This window comes from Helianthus annuus, chromosome 1 (genome assembly GCF_002127325.2).
Source record: "Helianthus annuus cultivar XRQ/B chromosome 1, HanXRQr2.0-SUNRISE, whole genome shotgun sequence".
NCBI lineage: Eukaryota > Viridiplantae > Streptophyta > Magnoliopsida > Asterales > Asteraceae > Helianthus > Helianthus annuus.
Window position 1 is genome coordinate 9,739,887 of NC_035433.2, and position 17,609 is coordinate 9,757,495.

A 17,609-nucleotide genomic window follows, 5' to 3' on the forward strand; every position below is an offset into this window, starting at 1 on the left:
AAAAAATATGCACATGTAAGTCACATGTTTTTTCCCCCTATTTTTTAGACATCCATAATTTTTATACATAATTTGTTTTATAAAAAAATCATACCATAAAATCGAGCGTTTTTTATTTTTAATATGAGTACCATATTGTTATATTTTTTCAAAAAAAAAATCAAAAACCCAGTTGCGTATTACACGATGTACATGACGTAAAACACAATGAGAAAACCCAGTTGGTATTACACAATGGACATAACATAAAACATAATGGGAATCAAACTAAAAACATAATGGAAAGTAGACTAAAAACACAATCGATAACAACAGATAAAAGACACAATAGACATAACGTAAAACACAATGAATATTAAACTAAAAATACAATGGAAAGTAGACCAAAAACACAATGAATGACAACAGATAAAAGACACAATGGACATAACGTAAAACACAATGAGTATCAAACCCTCAAACTAAAAACAGCCCTCAAACTAAAAACACAATGGAAAGTAGACTAAAAACACAATTGATGACGACAGATAAAAGACACAATTAGTGAGAGCAAATAAAAGACACAATGGACAACAAACTAAAACACAATAGACAATATACTAATACACAATGAACAACACTTAAAACACAATGGATAGCAAAATAAACACAATGACCAAAACCTATAACACAATATATAGAGTACCCAAATATAACACGATCTTTATTGCGTTATAAATTGTGTTATAAGTTTTGATGAAAACGCAGTGGCCTGAACCCAAATTAACATTGTGTTATAAGTTTTGATAATAACACAATGTATAGAAGTTCTAGTAAAAACGTAATCAACAAAACCCAGGTAAAAGACACAATAATCTGAACCTTTAACACAATACAAAAAAAAAACCAGTAAAAATGATTTTTTTTGTTTTATTTATATATAGCAATATCATACTCATATTAAAGATAAAAAATGCTCGTTATTGTGGTGAACTTTTTTTTAAAATATATTGTACGAAAAAGTTATGAACGTTTTAAATTGATGTGAGAAATTGACATGTGTCTTGCAGGTGGAAAGAGAAAGTAAATAAATATAGAATTCTTTTATACCTTTCCATTATCTTCTTTTAATTAAAATTAATCTCAAATCTCCAAATCTTAGATTAATGAATCAAAATCCTTCTTATTTATTTTTACTTTGTATTTGATCATAACCCTTTATATTAAAATGCTTAATTTTTTTATAAGAACAAAAAAGAAGAAAGTAGTTTAGGTGGTGCCATCACATTGAGTGATTGGAGGAGGTTATGGCACTTTAGGGTTTGGAGTCACCCCTAACTTAATTTTACTTTCCTATATACCACCCAGAATAGGTATTTAAACGTATTTCTTCTACTACATATATATGTAAATTTTGAAAAGTATGTATCCATCACATGTAAATTTGAATAGTATCAACACAACACATCACATGAGAACACCATTCTTTAATATATATATTTTGCACAAGGAGACTCCAACGTCTTCTACCATCTATTATTTTAATTATCTTCCGTAGTTGGGATCCCTTCCTCCCATAAGAGGGTGAGAGAAACATGCTAATGCTTAGCGGAAAAGCACACCTCTTATTCTGTCTTATATTCATATACCTAATTAATTTTCTCATCAAAGCCCAACCGCCATACCCATTCATAAAGTGTCAAAACGATACAACCTATGCCCCCAACAGCAACTACAGTAGAAATCTTGATGCCGTTTTGGTGTCTCTCCAGCCCACCAACTCAGACTACGGTTTTTTGAACTCTTCAGCCGGTGAAGGAAGCCATATAGCCAACGCGATTTTCCTTTGCCGTGGCGACGTTGAGCTAAACATGTGTATAGGTTGTTTGAGGGAGTCTAAGTTGGTGTTAAGATTACTTTGTCCTAACCAAACAGAAGCTGTGATATATTATGAATTTTGTTTGTTGAAGTACTCTAGTGCCCCTATACTGGGGAATAATGATATGATGAAAGATCTTTCCTACACGAACAACTTTAATAACGCCGCTAATAAGGAGCAATTCGATGGGATTCTCCTACCCTTTATGAACAAGTTGCAAGGCGAAGCGGCTGCTGGGGGTTCATCGCTCAAGTTTGCAATGGAGGACACAAATGCGCCTAATTCTACAAGACTTTACGGCCTTGCGCAGTGTATTCCAAGTTTATCGCAGTCGCAGTGCAATGATTGTTTGCAATTCGCGATTGATCAATTCCCATCCTGCTGTAACGGGAAACTTGGTGGAGTAGTTCTTATGGCACGTTGTAATGTCAGGTATGAGACTTACGAATTTTACATCAACCCAAGAATTCCCTCGCCACCATCTCCGCCTGTTCCATCACCACCAGGTACATTACATGCCTATGTTATCAGCTTTAAGTCAGTTGTGAAATAAAAGCTTCCACGTAACGGTCCCTAACATGAGTGATGTCTTCGTCTTCCAGCCTTTGGATAATCCGACCTTATCGGGGGCAACATTTTAGTGTAGTCACATCTGAAATGTCGCCCCTGGTAGGGTTTTCCTAAAGATGACAGATATCGCTCATAAAAGGGACGGTTCTCAGTGGCGGATCCTGTAGGTCCCTTTTCGCGGAGGATTACGAACCTAAACCTTGTTATACTAACCCACTAGCAAGTGCGGAATCCAAGCTAGTAGGCAAACCGAGATGAAGCAAGTATAGAAACAAACACACAAGATTCACCGATTAACACCACTGTATTAATACGTATGAAGGTTCCGGTTACAAGCACAATGTTTACAATCAGTTTGCAAACTCTCAAAGTGTGTGTGTGTGTGAGTTTCGGACAGAATGCTCTCTGTTCTTGTCTGTGTGTATCTTAACTTTCACACTACACTGCATGGGTATATATATACCCAGCTCATGATGTCTCATCGAAGGATCCGATAGATGGTCCGAAGGATCATCTATCGAGGACAAGGTAATCGAAGGATCAGCATTGACCTCGAAAGATCACCTTTCGAGGTCTATCATTCGAAGCCTATCTTTCGAGCATCTCGAAGGATCAACAATATCCTTCGAGGCTATCCTTCGATGCAGACAAACATATCAAACATATGTTAACTGTTGGCCAAGTCAATCCGGAGGATGGTTGACTTGGTCAACTTACAGACTACTAAGGACATCGTTCATATAGACCGAATACAGACAAAGTACAGACACAAGTGCACCAACAAACTCCCCCTTGGCTGTAGCTTTGTCTTTATCTCTATAGTTGTAGACTCGTCTCGAACTTCGACGGTCTTTGGTCTTCGAGTTACCAAACTCTGATGTCCTTTCATGTCTTCAATGTCGGAGGATCTTCAAAGTCTTCACGTCTTGAAAGCAGAGAGTGTATCAACAAACTACCCGTATCATGTAAGCAGTGTGTTGAAAAACTCCCCCTTAACATAAGCTCCCCCTTGAGTTATGCTCGTGAATGACTTGATCTTTATGAAGTGAGATCCTTGTGGTGTTGATGATGGTCAGCGGCTACTCGATCATCTTCATCTTTTGAGCGCCTTCTCGTCGTGTCTTCATTCCAAAGCTTGTCATCGACCATGTTCTCCTTGCCTTTAGAATCTGCACATGCAAGAAATCTAAACGCGTAATGAGAACAACTGCTTGGAATATAGAATAAACAAATGACACACGAATGACCATGTCACAATCAAACACCGTCCGACAGTTTGAAAGTTTAATAAATTTGTCAATTTTAGTCTTTAACTTTCAAAACTTGCAAATTTCGACCGTTTATGAAGATTTAGTCAGTTCAGTTTTCGTTCAGGTTTCAGGTAACGAAGACTTGAGCTCCAACATCGTACGATCGAAAATAAAGCAGAAATAAAATCTTTTTGGCTTTTATAAAGTTTATATTAAAACACACCTAAAATCTTTTTGGTATTTTTGAAAGTAAAAGACAACAATTTAAAATCCTTTGAGTGTTATCAAACGACATCACCGCTAATGTCGTGCTGATATGCACCAAACGACGAAACTGTTTAAAAGAAAACAATAAAAGTTAAGCAGAAAATAAATAAATATATACAAACATTCTTTTTGCGAGTTTCGAGGGTAAGAGAATCATATCAGTGTACGGTCATGCCAAAACACTCTTGTTGTTCAGTTAGTTAATATTAAGATAAGCATCCTATAACAATTATCGGTATTGTTGTCCACTTAAACTCAACTTATCAGATGTAATCATGGCGAGGGGATACGTTAAGGTATGATTTATACTTACCGACCGGTGTTCATCCACATCACGACACATTCCCGTATCAAGGTATGCACGAGAGTTCATCTTACCGGTGAGTATACCGATTATCATCTGTTTGACCGTATAAATTGTGAGATACTCACTTATTTTGAATTGAAAACAAGTCCTTTGTGATATAATCACTTATTGAAGAGGAACTTGATTTTCGTATGCATGAGGGCACAGGTGCAAGTCCGTGAACAGGTCAGTACTTCCGTACAGCAGAGAGACGAACTTGACACCCGGATAAATGTGATATTTTATCACTTATTTGATTTGGACATGTGATTGTTTATCACTTATTGAGGTCGAATGCAGTATGTAATATGTACACGTATGTATAGTATCATGGAAGATCTTAGACTTAGTCTATTTATAGAAGCAACCATGATACCCAGATGATAAGCAGCATAAAGACCGAATATCTCAGAACCTCGGCAATCTATCAAACGAAATTTCGGTACTAAGACCATATGCCAATGAATGGTTCCCACCTGGTCTTCAGTCGATTAAGATTTATATCACCCTGCACACTTTAAAATGATTGTGAGCCTACCGATACATCTTATATAGAGCTGCTTATCGTTTTTCATTTAAGGTTTAAAGAGGTTAGGATAGACCACTGATGTACTATCATTTTCTCTTTTGCTCGCCAGGAAACTCATTTTTGTTTTTCTATTGTTTTTGTGTTTTTGAAATTTTTCGATGTTTTTGTATTTTCCGATTTTTGGATTTACTCCCCCTAAAATCAACAAACTAAGATAAATTTAAAAACACACAAAGATATTTACGAAAATGATTTTCCGATGTTGGTTTACTCTTGCTTGACCTTAATGCCATTTACCAATAATAAGAAGTCAAATCTAGATTTGTCAAAAGCTTTGGTAAATAAGTCGGCACGTTGGTCATCGGTGTGGATCTTAACAACATCGATTAGCCTTTTCTCAAAGCAATCACGTATGAAGTGATATTTGATTTCGATGTGTTTGGTCTTTGAATGCTGCACAGGATTTCTAGTGATATCTAAAGCAGCGGAATTATCAACATATATAGGAGTAGTTAGGAATTCAAAACCGTAGTCCCGCAATTGTTGTTGGATCCAAAGAACTTGTGAACAACAACTTGAGGCAGCAATGTATTCAGCTTCGCATGTTGATGTAGCGACACACGTCTGCTTCTTGCACTGCCATGTGACTAGGCGATTTCCTAAAAACTGACATCCAGCCGTTGTGGATTTGCCGTCGATTTTACATCCGCCAAAATCAGAATCACTGAATGCGACTAAGTCAAAGTTATTATCCCTAGGATACCACAGACCGGTGTCGGGGTAAGCCTTCAAATAACGAAAAATCCTTTTGACAGCAGCAAGATGTGAGGCCTTCGGGTTAACTTGATATCTGGCAAGCAGGCACGTTGGGTACATTATATCTGGCCTTGATGTTGTGAGGTACATAAGGGATCTGATCATCGCGCGATAGTATGAAGGGCTAACAGGTTCACCCTTCAAGTCTGGTGTAATTCCGTGATTAGTTGGCAGTGGGGTACCAATGGGCGTTGCATCGGACATCTGGAACCGGCTCAAGATGTCTCCAACATATTTAGTCTGATGGATGAATATCCCAGACTCCGTTTGTTGCACTTGTAGGCCCAAAAAGAAATTCATTTCCCCCATAGCACTCATCTCGAACTTATCCTGCATGATGCGCTCGAAATTCCTACACAAAACATCATTAGTAGAACCAAAAATAATATCATCAACATATACCTGTACCAGAAGAAGATCTCCATCTTGTTCTTTGATGAAGAGAGTACAATCGATAAGACCTCTTCGAAAACCGTTCTCCAGCAGATATGTAGATAAGGTTGCATACCAAGCTCGTGGCGCTTGATGAAGACCATAGAGAGCTTTGTTGAGCAACCAAACCCGATCGGGATGAACAGGATCTTCAAAACCTGGAGGCTGTTCGACATATACCTCTTCTTCAACCACACCATGTAGAAATGCACTTTTGACGTCCATCTGGTAAACCTTGAATCCTTTGAATGAGGCATAAGCCAGAAAGATCCGAATAGCTTCCAGACGTGCAACTGGTGCATAGACTTCGTTGTAGTCGATCCCTTCTATCTGACGAAAACCTTGAACGACCAAACGAGCTTTGTTCCGAATAACCACTCCACGGTCGTCTTTCTTGCATTTGAAGACCCATCGAGTGCCAATCTTCTTGTAGTTCTCAGGCTTTTCAACAAGCTTCCAAACACCCAGCTTGTGAAATTGCTGTAATTCTTCTTGCATGGCCTCAACCCAGGCATTATCTTTCAAAGCGTCTTTCCACGATTTTGGTTCTTCTTGTGACACGTAACACGCGAAGGACCAGTCATTCTGTTGGCCAGATTCTCTTATAGCTGAATACAACCCAGCATTCCGGTTGTTTCTCAGCTGATTACGCGTCTGCACACCGCGATGGACATCTCCTATGATATTCTGCTGGGGATGGGTATCGTGAATCCTCATTTCAGGATTATCTGGCACACGAGCATTGATACCCAAATTATTCAGATTAAGATCAACAACCAACTCTACACCAGGAATGTGGGTAGAGGTGGATGCATTCCCTTCAGCAGTATCTACATTCTGCGTATGAGGTGTATCTCCAGAAGCACCTTGAACAGGAGCAGCTGGAGCTGAAGATCCTTCAGCTGCATCATGATATTCATCATCTTCAGAAGAGTCATTATAGTCAGCAGCATCTTCATAAACCTCATTTTGAACCATATTGTTGACAGACGAAGAAACTTGAGGATCAACAATAATAGGTCTAACCAATGGCGAGACAGTAGCGTTGTCACTTTCCAACAACATCCGAGCCGCTGCTGATTCTTCGTCAAAGGTTGGCAGATTGAAGGAGTCAAATAGCCCATCATAATCGAACATCCACGGATCACCCGGAGCCCTAACAGGACTCGTGTACCTTTGAACCCTAACTTCACTCCATAGCTCTATCTTTTTGGTAGCTAGATTCCAAACGCGAAAATTCGGAGTAGCATATCCAAGGAAGAAACCCTCGATAGCTCTTGCACCAAACTTTCCATCCGGCTCAATCATAGTACAAGGAGCACCAAACGGTTCAACGTAAGAAAGATCCGGTTTCCTTCTCTGAAGGAGTTCGAAACAAGTCTTGCCATGTCTCTTAACTGTAAGAACTCTGTTTAACGTGTAGCATGCAGCCGATACAGCCTCCCCCCAGAATTGAATAGGGAGTTCCGACTCTACTAACATTGTTCTTGCAGTTTCAATAATAGTTCGTGTCACACCCCCAAAATCCCACCTGCGGAGTACTACCGCTTGGAGGCGTGACTGACCAGGATCCAGCCACCAATCATACTGAACAAGCACATAAGTAATTATAAAAGTTTAACCAATACGATTGGTGTTCCAAAACAAATAAGTTTAAGTTGCAAGCGGAAGCATAAGTTTAAAGTTATAACATAAGTTCAAAAGTTTCCAAGTTTAACATAGCACGCAGCAATCCGTGTCCCACAACGATCCTCCTCCATGCAAGCTCCAGTTGAGTACCTATGGTCCTGCAAAGCATGCAGTAACGAGTCAACAACTAGTTGAGTGAGTTCACGGGTGGGCGTTCGTTTTAGTTGTTTCGAAAACAGTTTACTTTAACTGGCATCCTGCCGTGGGGGTTACCCCATAGTTTAAAAACGTGACATGTTCGTTCCCAGTTACTCCGGCACTCCGGCCGTGGGGGCTACCCCATGATAGTTATCAGGCATTTCGGCCGTGGGGGCTACCCCATGCGTACACTAGACTCGTTACCATATCGACTGCTGACTGTAGTCATGTTTATGTGCCCTGAAAACATCAATGTCTATCATCATTGACGTGCCCCAGATCCATTAGTTCACGCCCGTCCTCTGCGGCACGGTGTGAGGCTTGTCAGACCTAAATAGCGCTATCTAACTAATGACCCGCTCGCCATTGGCCAGGCGATTAGTCGATACAAAAAGGAGGGACTTCGTGATAGAGTTTTAGTCTAGTACGTTTATCCGTCCATCCGGACGAGGAATCACATTCCTGAACCACAGACGTCCTACCCAAGGAGGACGAGGAATCCACGTTCCTTAACCCCGTTCCCAACCCAGGGAATCCCATGCTTTGTAGAGGGTGTGAACTCACCTTGGTTTGCTCGGCAGTTAATCACAGAAAGTCAATCAAGTCGCAAGTAGTCAGTTACGTCCTAACACGGATATCACTTATAATCAGATTCGAACCAAGTAGTGCACAAATGTTCAACACGTTTGGCAAGCACGTTTAGCAGTAACAGTTCACAGTGTTCCTAATCAACAGTAGCACATACGGTTCACAAGTTCAGTCCAACTACTTAGGCCCAAACACGTAAAAGCAGTTAACACAGAAGCCCATCAGTCTGGCCCATTAACTAAGGCCCAAAAGTGTGGTCTCGAGTCGCAACCGGACTCGCAAGCATGGTCTCGAGTCATGCTGTGTGTGCTGATCTCAGGTGGTTGCGAGTCGCAACCGGTGTCGCAACCGTAGTCTCGGTTCATCATGCTAAGGTCTCGAGTCGCAACGGGACTCGTAACCTGTGGTCTCGGCTTGTCCTGTTATGGTTGCGAGTCGCAACCGCGTGGTCTCGAGTCATCACGCTGTGGTTGCGAGTCGCAACTAGGTGATTGCGAGTCGTAAGCTGTCGTTTTCAAGTTCACGTGTTGATGCAGATGTGGTCAGCCAAATGGTACAATATAATCAGGCCCTAAATCAGGAAATAACCAATAGGATTCCACTAACATATTTCCTAATCAGGCTATTAGTCAAAGATAGATCAAAATCACAAGGGTTTTTAATCTTCAACTATCATTCAAAGTGTTCTTCATATATTCAAACCCATATTCATCAAGTATTCATCCTTTATTCAAACAAAACTATGAACAACCATCAAGATACAATTTACTAGCATGCATCCTAACATGACAAACATACTCCTTAGCCGATTTCATGACATATGTAAACCGATTTCATGAATCATCAAGTCTAGTAGTTTAAACTTTATTTAACACATGAACACATTCCAACACTAACTTTTTAACACACATAAAACATCATCTCATTCATACATCTATTTAAGCACAATCATAGCATGAACATACTATCACTAAGCATTCAACAATAATCATCAAGAAACACTAACAATAAACATCATCTCATGCATTTTATCATTTAGCATGACTAACATAAATCCATAAACATTAAAAGCACTAACCGGTTAATGGGTTTCGAGGGTGTGTGTGTAAAGCTTCCAACCGGGTGTGTGTGTGAGCCGATCCAAGTCAAAATCCGAGAATGATGAAGTGTTTGTGTTCTAGAGTTTAGGTGAGAGAGAAGTAGGAGAGTGTGTGTGTTGTAATGTTCAACAAAGTGGTAACAAATAACTAAGGGTGGTATATATAGGCTAGTTCAAGTGTGTGCACCCTTAGTGGGTTTCGAGTGGGGGGGGGGGGTTACGGCCCAAAGGCCCAACCGGCCAAAAGGTTCTCGGCCCAAAGGCCCATTCGGTCACTATTCACTCGAGACCTCATGGTCTCGAGTCGGGTTCTTTGTTGTTTCGTGTTGGGTTCTCGGCTCGCATATAACGCATACATAAATATACCAACGCACACATAATAAAGCACATATCACATAAAGGTTCACGTTATCATTAAGTTTAATCATTCAACTAATCACATAACGAAAGGTTCTAAATTTCGAGTTGTCACATCATCCCCAAGTTGAAAGAAATTTCGTCCCGAAATTTGATGGCACTCACTGAGGAAGCTAGTCAAGTTGCATGGTTTTCCCGGTTTTCCTGGGGTGTCACATCCACCCCCCGTTGATCTGGAATTTCGTCCCGAAATTCCGTAGCTTCAGCCTCAGTAGCGTTTGTACTGTTCTCAAACAGTTGGGGATACTTTTGTTTCATCCGATCTTCGCGCTCCCAGGTGAACTCTGGGCCGCGACGTGAGTTCCAACGAACTCGAACGAGAGGTATTCTAGTGCTCTTGAGGACCTTAACATCCCGGTCCGTGATTTCGACAGGTTCTTCGACGAATTTCAACTGTTCGTCGATCGTGAGTTCCCTCAGAGGAACTACGTGCGTCTCATCTGACAGACACTTCTTCAGATTCGACACATGGAAAACGTTGTGAACTGCCCCGAGTTCTGCTGGTAATTTCAGTCTGTAGGCCACCTTGCCTATTTTCTCGATGATTTCAAAAGGTCCAACGTACCGTGGGTTGAGTTTGCCGCGTTTACCAAAGCGAACCACACCCTTCCAGGGTGAAACTTTGAGTAATACCCGCTCCCCAACCTGGAGCTCAAGTGGTTTCCTGCCCTTATCGGCGTAGGCCTTCTGACGGTCACGAGCGGCCGCCATGCGTTGTCGTATTTGAGCGATCCGCTCAGTAGTGTCTACCACATGTTCTGGACCAGTGATCTGACTATCCCCCACCTCTGCCCAACAGAGAGGTGACCGGCATTTACGTCCGTACAATGCCTCAAACGGAGCAGCTTTAATGCTGGTGTGGTAGCTGTTATTGTATGAAAATTCCACAAGTGGCAGATGTCTTTCCCAGCTGTTGCCAAAGTCGATTACACATGCACGGAGCATGTCTTCTAAGGTTTGAATAGTTCGCTCGGACTGCCCGTCCGTCTGTGGGTGATACGCTGTGCTCATATCTAGACGTGAGCCAAAAGACTTGTGCATTGCCTGCCACAGTTCCGAAGTAAAACGTGCATCTCGATCAGAGATGATAGAGGTGGGCACCCCGTGCCTCGAAACAACTTCCTTGAGGTATATCTCCGCCAGAGTGGAGAATTTGTCTGTTTCCTTGATTGCCAAGAAGTGTGCGGATTTCGTGAGTCGATCCACGATCACCCAGATAGTATCGTTTCCGCGCTGTGATCTAGGTAGGCCAGTAACAAAATCCATGGAAATTTGCTCCCATTTCCATTGTGGTATCTCTGGTTGTTGGAGTAGGCCTGAGGGTTTCTGATATTCCGTCTTGACTCGCGCACAAGTCAAACACTTGCTGACATAAGTTGCTATGTGGGCCTTCATGCTAGGCCACCAATACGTAGTCTTAATATCGTGGTACATCTTGTCCGAACCAGGGTGTACCGAGTAGCGGGATTTGTGCGCTTCATCCATCACAAGTTCTCGTAAGTCGCCATAGTGTGGGACCCAGATACGTCCTGTCACATAATAAGCACCGTCTTCCTTCTGTTCTAAGCGTTGCCTTGACCCGCGTAGAGCTTCAGCTCTAACGTTTTCTGGTTTCAGTGCTTCTATCTGAGCAGCTCGTATTTGCGAAGGTAGACTAGAATGGATCGTGAGTTGTAAAGCTCTTACGCGCTTAGGCGTAGTGTCCTTTCGACTGAGGGCGTCTGCCACAACATTGGCCTTGCCCGGGTGATATCTGATAGAGCACTCATAGTCATTCAGCAGTTCGACCCATCGTCGCTGCCGCATATTCAGTTCCTTCTGCTTGAATATGTGTTCTAAACTTCTGTGGTCGGTGTAGATGGCGCACTTGGTTCCGTACAGGTAATGCCGCCATAGTTTAAGTGCGAAGACAACAGCTCCCAGCTCTAAATCATGCGTCGTGTAGTTCTTCTCGTGAACTTTGAGTTGTCGTGAGGCGTAGGCTATGACTTTATCTCGTTGCATCAATACACAACCAAGACCTTGAATTGATGCATCACAGTAAACCACAAAATCATCTGTGCCCTCTGGCAGTGAAAGAATAGGTGCACTACAAAGTCTATCCTTTAGATGCTGAAAAGCTAACTCTTGTGCATTTCCCCAATAATAGACAACGCCCTTCTGTGTTAACAATGTGAGAGGCTGCGCGATCTTAGAAAAATCCTTGATGAATCTCCTGTAGTAACCTGCCAATCCCAAAAATTGGCGAATTTCCTTTGGTGTGCGAGGCGCAGGCCAGTTCTTAATAGATTCCACTTTGGATGGATCAACGTGAATCCCATCCTTGTTCACCACATGCCCTAGGAAATGGACCTCTCGAAGCCAGAAGTCGCATTTCGAGAATTTCGCGTAAAGCTGTTCCTTCCGAAGGAGTTCCAGAATAAGTCGTGCGTTCGTCAGCCCAAACGGCATGACCAGAAACTCATAGTGCCCATAACGAGTTCTAAAGGCCGTCTTAGAGACATCCTCTTCTCGAACTCTCAACTGGTGATATCCCGATCTCAGATCGATCTTTGAATAGTAGCTCGACCCCTGCAACTGGTCGAACAAGTCGTCAATGCGCGGTAGAGGATAACGATTCTTCACAGTCACCTTGTTGAGTTCACGATAGTCGATACACATTCTGAAGGTACCATCCTTCTTCTTCACAAAAAGTACTGGAGCTCCCCAAGGCGATGAGCTAGGACGAATAAAACCCTTATCCAAGAGTTCTTGTAGTTGCGTGGAGAGTTCTTCCAACTCTGATGGCGCTAATCGATAAGGTGCACGGGCTACAGGCGCGGCTCCAGGAGCTAAATCAATCTGAAACTCGACTTGGCGATGGGGCGGAAGACCAGGCAATTCCTCAGGGAATACCTCAGGATAGTCGCGTACAACGGGAAAATCTTCTAATTTCTTCTCCTTCTCTGTGGTATCAGTAACTAGAGTCAAAATCGCAGTGTGGCCCTTTCGTAAGCATTTCTGAGCCTTAAGAAGAGAGATGATGTTCTCAACAGCACTTCTCTTGTCGCCACGAATCATGAGAGGTTCACTACCTAAACCAGGAATACGAACGATCTTCTCGTTGCAAAGAATCTCTGCTCGATGTTGGGATAACCAATCCATCCCAATGACAACGTCGAAACTACCCAAGACAATAGGAATAAGATCGATAGCGAAGGTCTGATTAGCGAGAATAAGCTGGCAACCCTTGACTACGTGTGAGGCTTCCAAACTCTTACCATTAGCTAGCTCTACGGTGTGTTTGTCGCTCAGGGGTGTAGGAATACGCTTAAGCATCTTACTAACTTCTAGTGACACATAGCTAGTATCGGCACCCGAATCAAATAAGACTGTAACGTAAAAGTCGTCGAGAAGGAACTTACCCGTCACCACGTTGGGATCATTCCTTGCTTCACCTTGACCAATCACGAACACTCGTCCCCTAGCACCATTGTTGTTGTTCCCATTGTTACCATTCCCTTGATTGTTGTTGTGGTTCTGGTTCAGTTGGGGACAATCTTTCTTGAAGTGGCCTTCAGCTCCACATTGAAAGCACCCTTTGTTGTTACCCTGTTGCTGTCGCTGGTTCTGCTGAGGTTGCTGATGATTCTGATTGGCGGGGTATGCGCTCCTGCAATCCTTGGCAACATGGCCAGGCTTGTTGCACCGATGACAGTTGCCCCTGGCGCATGGCCCACTGTGGTGTAGGTTGCAACGATTGCACTTGGGGTGATTCCCCTTGTACCCACCGTGACTTTGACCACCGGACGATTGCTGACTGGGGCTCTTGTGATCGTCCGTCTTTCTCTGCTGAGACTGAGTTTGCACCGAAGTTGAACCCCTACTTGAAGTTCCATCCCATTTCCGTTTATCCCCACTAGAAGTACCAGAAGTAGTTGCAGCACCTATACGCTTTGGTAACTTGTTCTGCTCCACCGCTTGGTCAGTGAGACGGTGAGCCAACTGTACAACCTGCTGGATAGTAGTCAAGTTTGCTGAAGTCACATGACTTTGGATCTCTGGCACCAAGCCCTTGAGATAGAGTTCAATTCGTTTATACGGAGGATCCACCATAGTAGGACACAACAAGGCAAGCTCATGCGATCTCTTAGTGTATGCTTCAATCTCTGACCCCGACATCTTAAGATTGTAGAACTCATCTTCCAGTTTGTGAATGTCGTCACGACTGCAGTATTCCTCCCTGATCATTTCCTTGAAAGTTTCCCATGGGGTGGCGTTGGCAGCAACCAACCCTAACATCTGCACTTGAGCATTCCACCACGTGAGGGCCAAACCCTCGAGAGTACCAGTAGCATACTTCACCCTGCGCGCTTCAGGGCATTCACACATTTCGAACACAGACTCCAGTTTCTCAAACCAGTGTAGGAGACCTACTGCTCCTTCAGTGCCGCTAAAAGTAGTGGGTCGACAGTCCATAAAGGTCTTAAAAGTGCACACCGGTGCCTGAGCATACTGACCTAAGGTAGGTGAAAGAAAAGACAGAGTTTAACACAAAGGTTGGTTCACGAGAGTAGGATCCAAATGATCCTAGAACAATTTCGGACTGCAGGATATACCTCCTGCGTGTGCAGCTGCGAGCGCTGCGGCAACTCGTTCGTTGATCAAAGCCGTCAACTGGGCTTGTGTCATGTTAACGCGTCCAGACATGGTTCTTCATAATAAGAGTAACACGTGTGAGAGAGGTTCGCGAAAGTACGATAGTAGGACAGAGTAAGCACACACGTGTTCAAACAACAGTAGCTATACTAATCAAGCATACCATGAGCAATGTACTACGTAACTAACAAGTAGGCAATATACATACATCATATTACCTAGAACGTCGAGCCTTGCATGAGGAGCGAAGTGTCGTTGTGGACCGTTGAGCACTGTTCCGGTTATAGTCTGGTTTTAACAAAAACGTTTCTCCTTTATTAAAACCAAGTTCACTATAACCAATGGCTCTGATACCAATCTGTCACACCCCCAAAATCCCACCTGCGGAGTACTACCGCTTGGAGGCGTGACTGACCAGGATCCAGCCACCAATCATACTGAACAAGCACATAAGTAATTATAAAAGTTTAACCAATACGATTGGTGTTCCAAAACAAATAAGTTTAAGTTGCAAGCGGAAGCATAAGTTTAAAGTTATAACATAAGTTCAAAAGTTTCCAAGTTTAACATAGCACGCAGCAATCCGTGTCCCACAACGATCCTCCTCCATGCAAGCTCCAGTTGAGTACCTATGGTCCTGCAAAGCATGCAGTAACGAGTCAACAACTAGTTGAGTGAGTTCACGGGTGGGCGTTCGTTTTAGTTGTTTCGAAAACAGTTTACTTTAACTGGCATCCTGCCGTGGGGGTTACCCCATAGTTTAAAAACGTGACATGTTCGTTCCCAGTTACTCCGGCACTCCGGCCGTGGGGGCTACCCCATGATAGTTATCAGGCATTTCGGCCGTGGGGGCTACCCCATGCGTACACTAGACTCGTTACCATATCGACTGCTGACTGTAGTCATGTTTATGTGCCCTGAAAACATCAATGTCTATCATCATTGACGTGCCCCAGATCCATTAGTTCACGCCCGTCCTCTGCGGCACGGTGTGAGGCTTGTCAGACCTAAATAGCGCTATCTAACTAATGACCCGCTCGCCATTGGCCAGGCGATTAGTCGATACAAAAAGGAGGGACTTCGTGATAGAGTTTTAGTCTAGTACGTTTATCCGTCCATCCGGACGAGGAATCACATTCCTGAACCACAGACGTCCTACCCAAGGAGGACGAGGAATCCACGTTCCTTAACCCCGTTCCCAACCCAGGGAATCCCATGCTTTGTAGAGGGTGTGAACTCACCTTGGTTTGCTCGGCAGTTAATCACAGAAAGTCAATCAAGTCGCAAGTAGTCAGTTACGTCCTAACACGGATATCACTTATAATCAGATTCGAACCAAGTAGTGCACAAATGTTCAACACGTTTGGCAAGCACGTTTAGCAGTAACAGTTCACAGTGTTCCTAATCAACAGTAGCACATACGGTTCACAAGTTCAGTCCAACTACTTAGGCCTAAACACGTAAAAGCAGTTAACACAGAAGCCCATCAGTCTGGCCCATTAACTAAGGCCCAAAAGTGTGGTCTCGAGTCGCAACCGGACTCGCAAGCATGGTCTCGAGTCATGCTGTGTGTGCTGATCTCAGGTGGTTGCGAGTCGCAACCGGTGTCGCAACCGTAGTCTCGGTTCATCATGCTAAGGTCTCGAGTCGCAACGGGACTCGTAACCTGTGGTCTCGGCTTGTCCTGTTATGGTTGCGAGTCGCAACCGCGTGGTCTCGAGTCATCACGCTGTGGTTGCGAGTCGCAACTAGGTGATTGCGAGTCGTAAGCTGTCGTTTTCAAGTTCACGTGTTGATGCAGATGTGGTCAGCCAAATGGTACAATATAATCAGGCCCTAAATCAGGAAATAACCAATAGGATTCCACTAACATATTTCCTAATCAGGCTATTAGTCAAAGATGGATCAAAATCACAAGGGTTTTTAATCTTCAACTATCATTCAAAGTGTTCTTCATATATTCAAACCCATATTCATCAAGTATTCATCCTTTATTCAAACAAAACTATGAACAACCATCAAGATACAATTTACTAGCATGCATCCTAACATGACAAACATACTCCTTAGCCGATTTCATGACATATGTAAACCGATTTCATGAATCATCAAGTCTAGTAGTTTAAACTTTATTTAACACATGAACACATTCCAACACTAACTTTTTAACACACATAAAACATCATCTCATTCATACATCTATTTAAGCACAATCATAGCATGAACATACTATCACTAAGCATTCAACAATAATCATCAAGAAACACTAACAATAAACATCATCTCATGCATTTTATCATTTAGCATGACTAACATAAATCCATAAACATTAAAAGCACTAACCGGTTAATGGGTTTCGAGGGTGTGTGTGTAAAGCTTCCAACCGGGTGTGTGTGTGAGCCGATCCAAGTCAAAATCCGAGAATGATGAAGTGTTTGTGTTCTAGAGTTTAGGTGAGAGAGAAGTAGGAGAGTGTGTGTGTTGTAATGTTCAACAAAGTGGTAACAAATAACTAAGGGTGGTATATATAGGCTAGTTCAAGTGTGTGCACCCTTAGTGGGTTTCGAGTGGGGGGGGGGGTTACGGCCCAAAGGCCCAACCGGCCAAAAGGTTTTCGGCCCAAAGGCCCATTCGGTCACTATTCACTCGAGACCTCATGGTCTCGAGTCGGGTTCTTTGTTGTTTCATGTTGGGTTCTCGGCTCGCATATAACGCATACATAAATATACCAACGCACACATAATAAAGCACATATCACATAAAGGTTCACGTTATCATTAAGTTTAATCATTCAACTAATCACATAACGAAAGGTTCTAAATTTCGAGTTGTCACAGTTCGATTCTTCCTCTCAGCGACACCATTTTGTTGTGGAGTATATCGAGAACTGTACTCATGAAGAATGCCTTTAGAAGTACAAAACTCATCCATAACTTGATTCTTGAATTCAGTTCCATTGTCGCTTCGGATCC

General features: G+C 42.8%; 1 protein-coding gene across 1 annotated transcript in view; it reads left to right on the top strand.

Moving 5' to 3' along the window:
- The first annotated feature begins 1,495 nt into the window (after positions 1-1,495).
- The window catches only part of LOC110865382 (putative receptor-like protein kinase At4g00960), a 35,267-nt gene continuing 19,153 nt past the window's right edge, over positions 1,496-17,609 (top strand). The window contains exon 1 of the mRNA XM_022114629.2: positions 1,496-2,364. Coding sequence (XP_021970321.1) covers positions 1,575-2,364 — 790 coding nt within the window. The 5' untranslated portion in view covers positions 1,496-1,574. The remainder of the gene's footprint in view (positions 2,365-17,609) is intronic.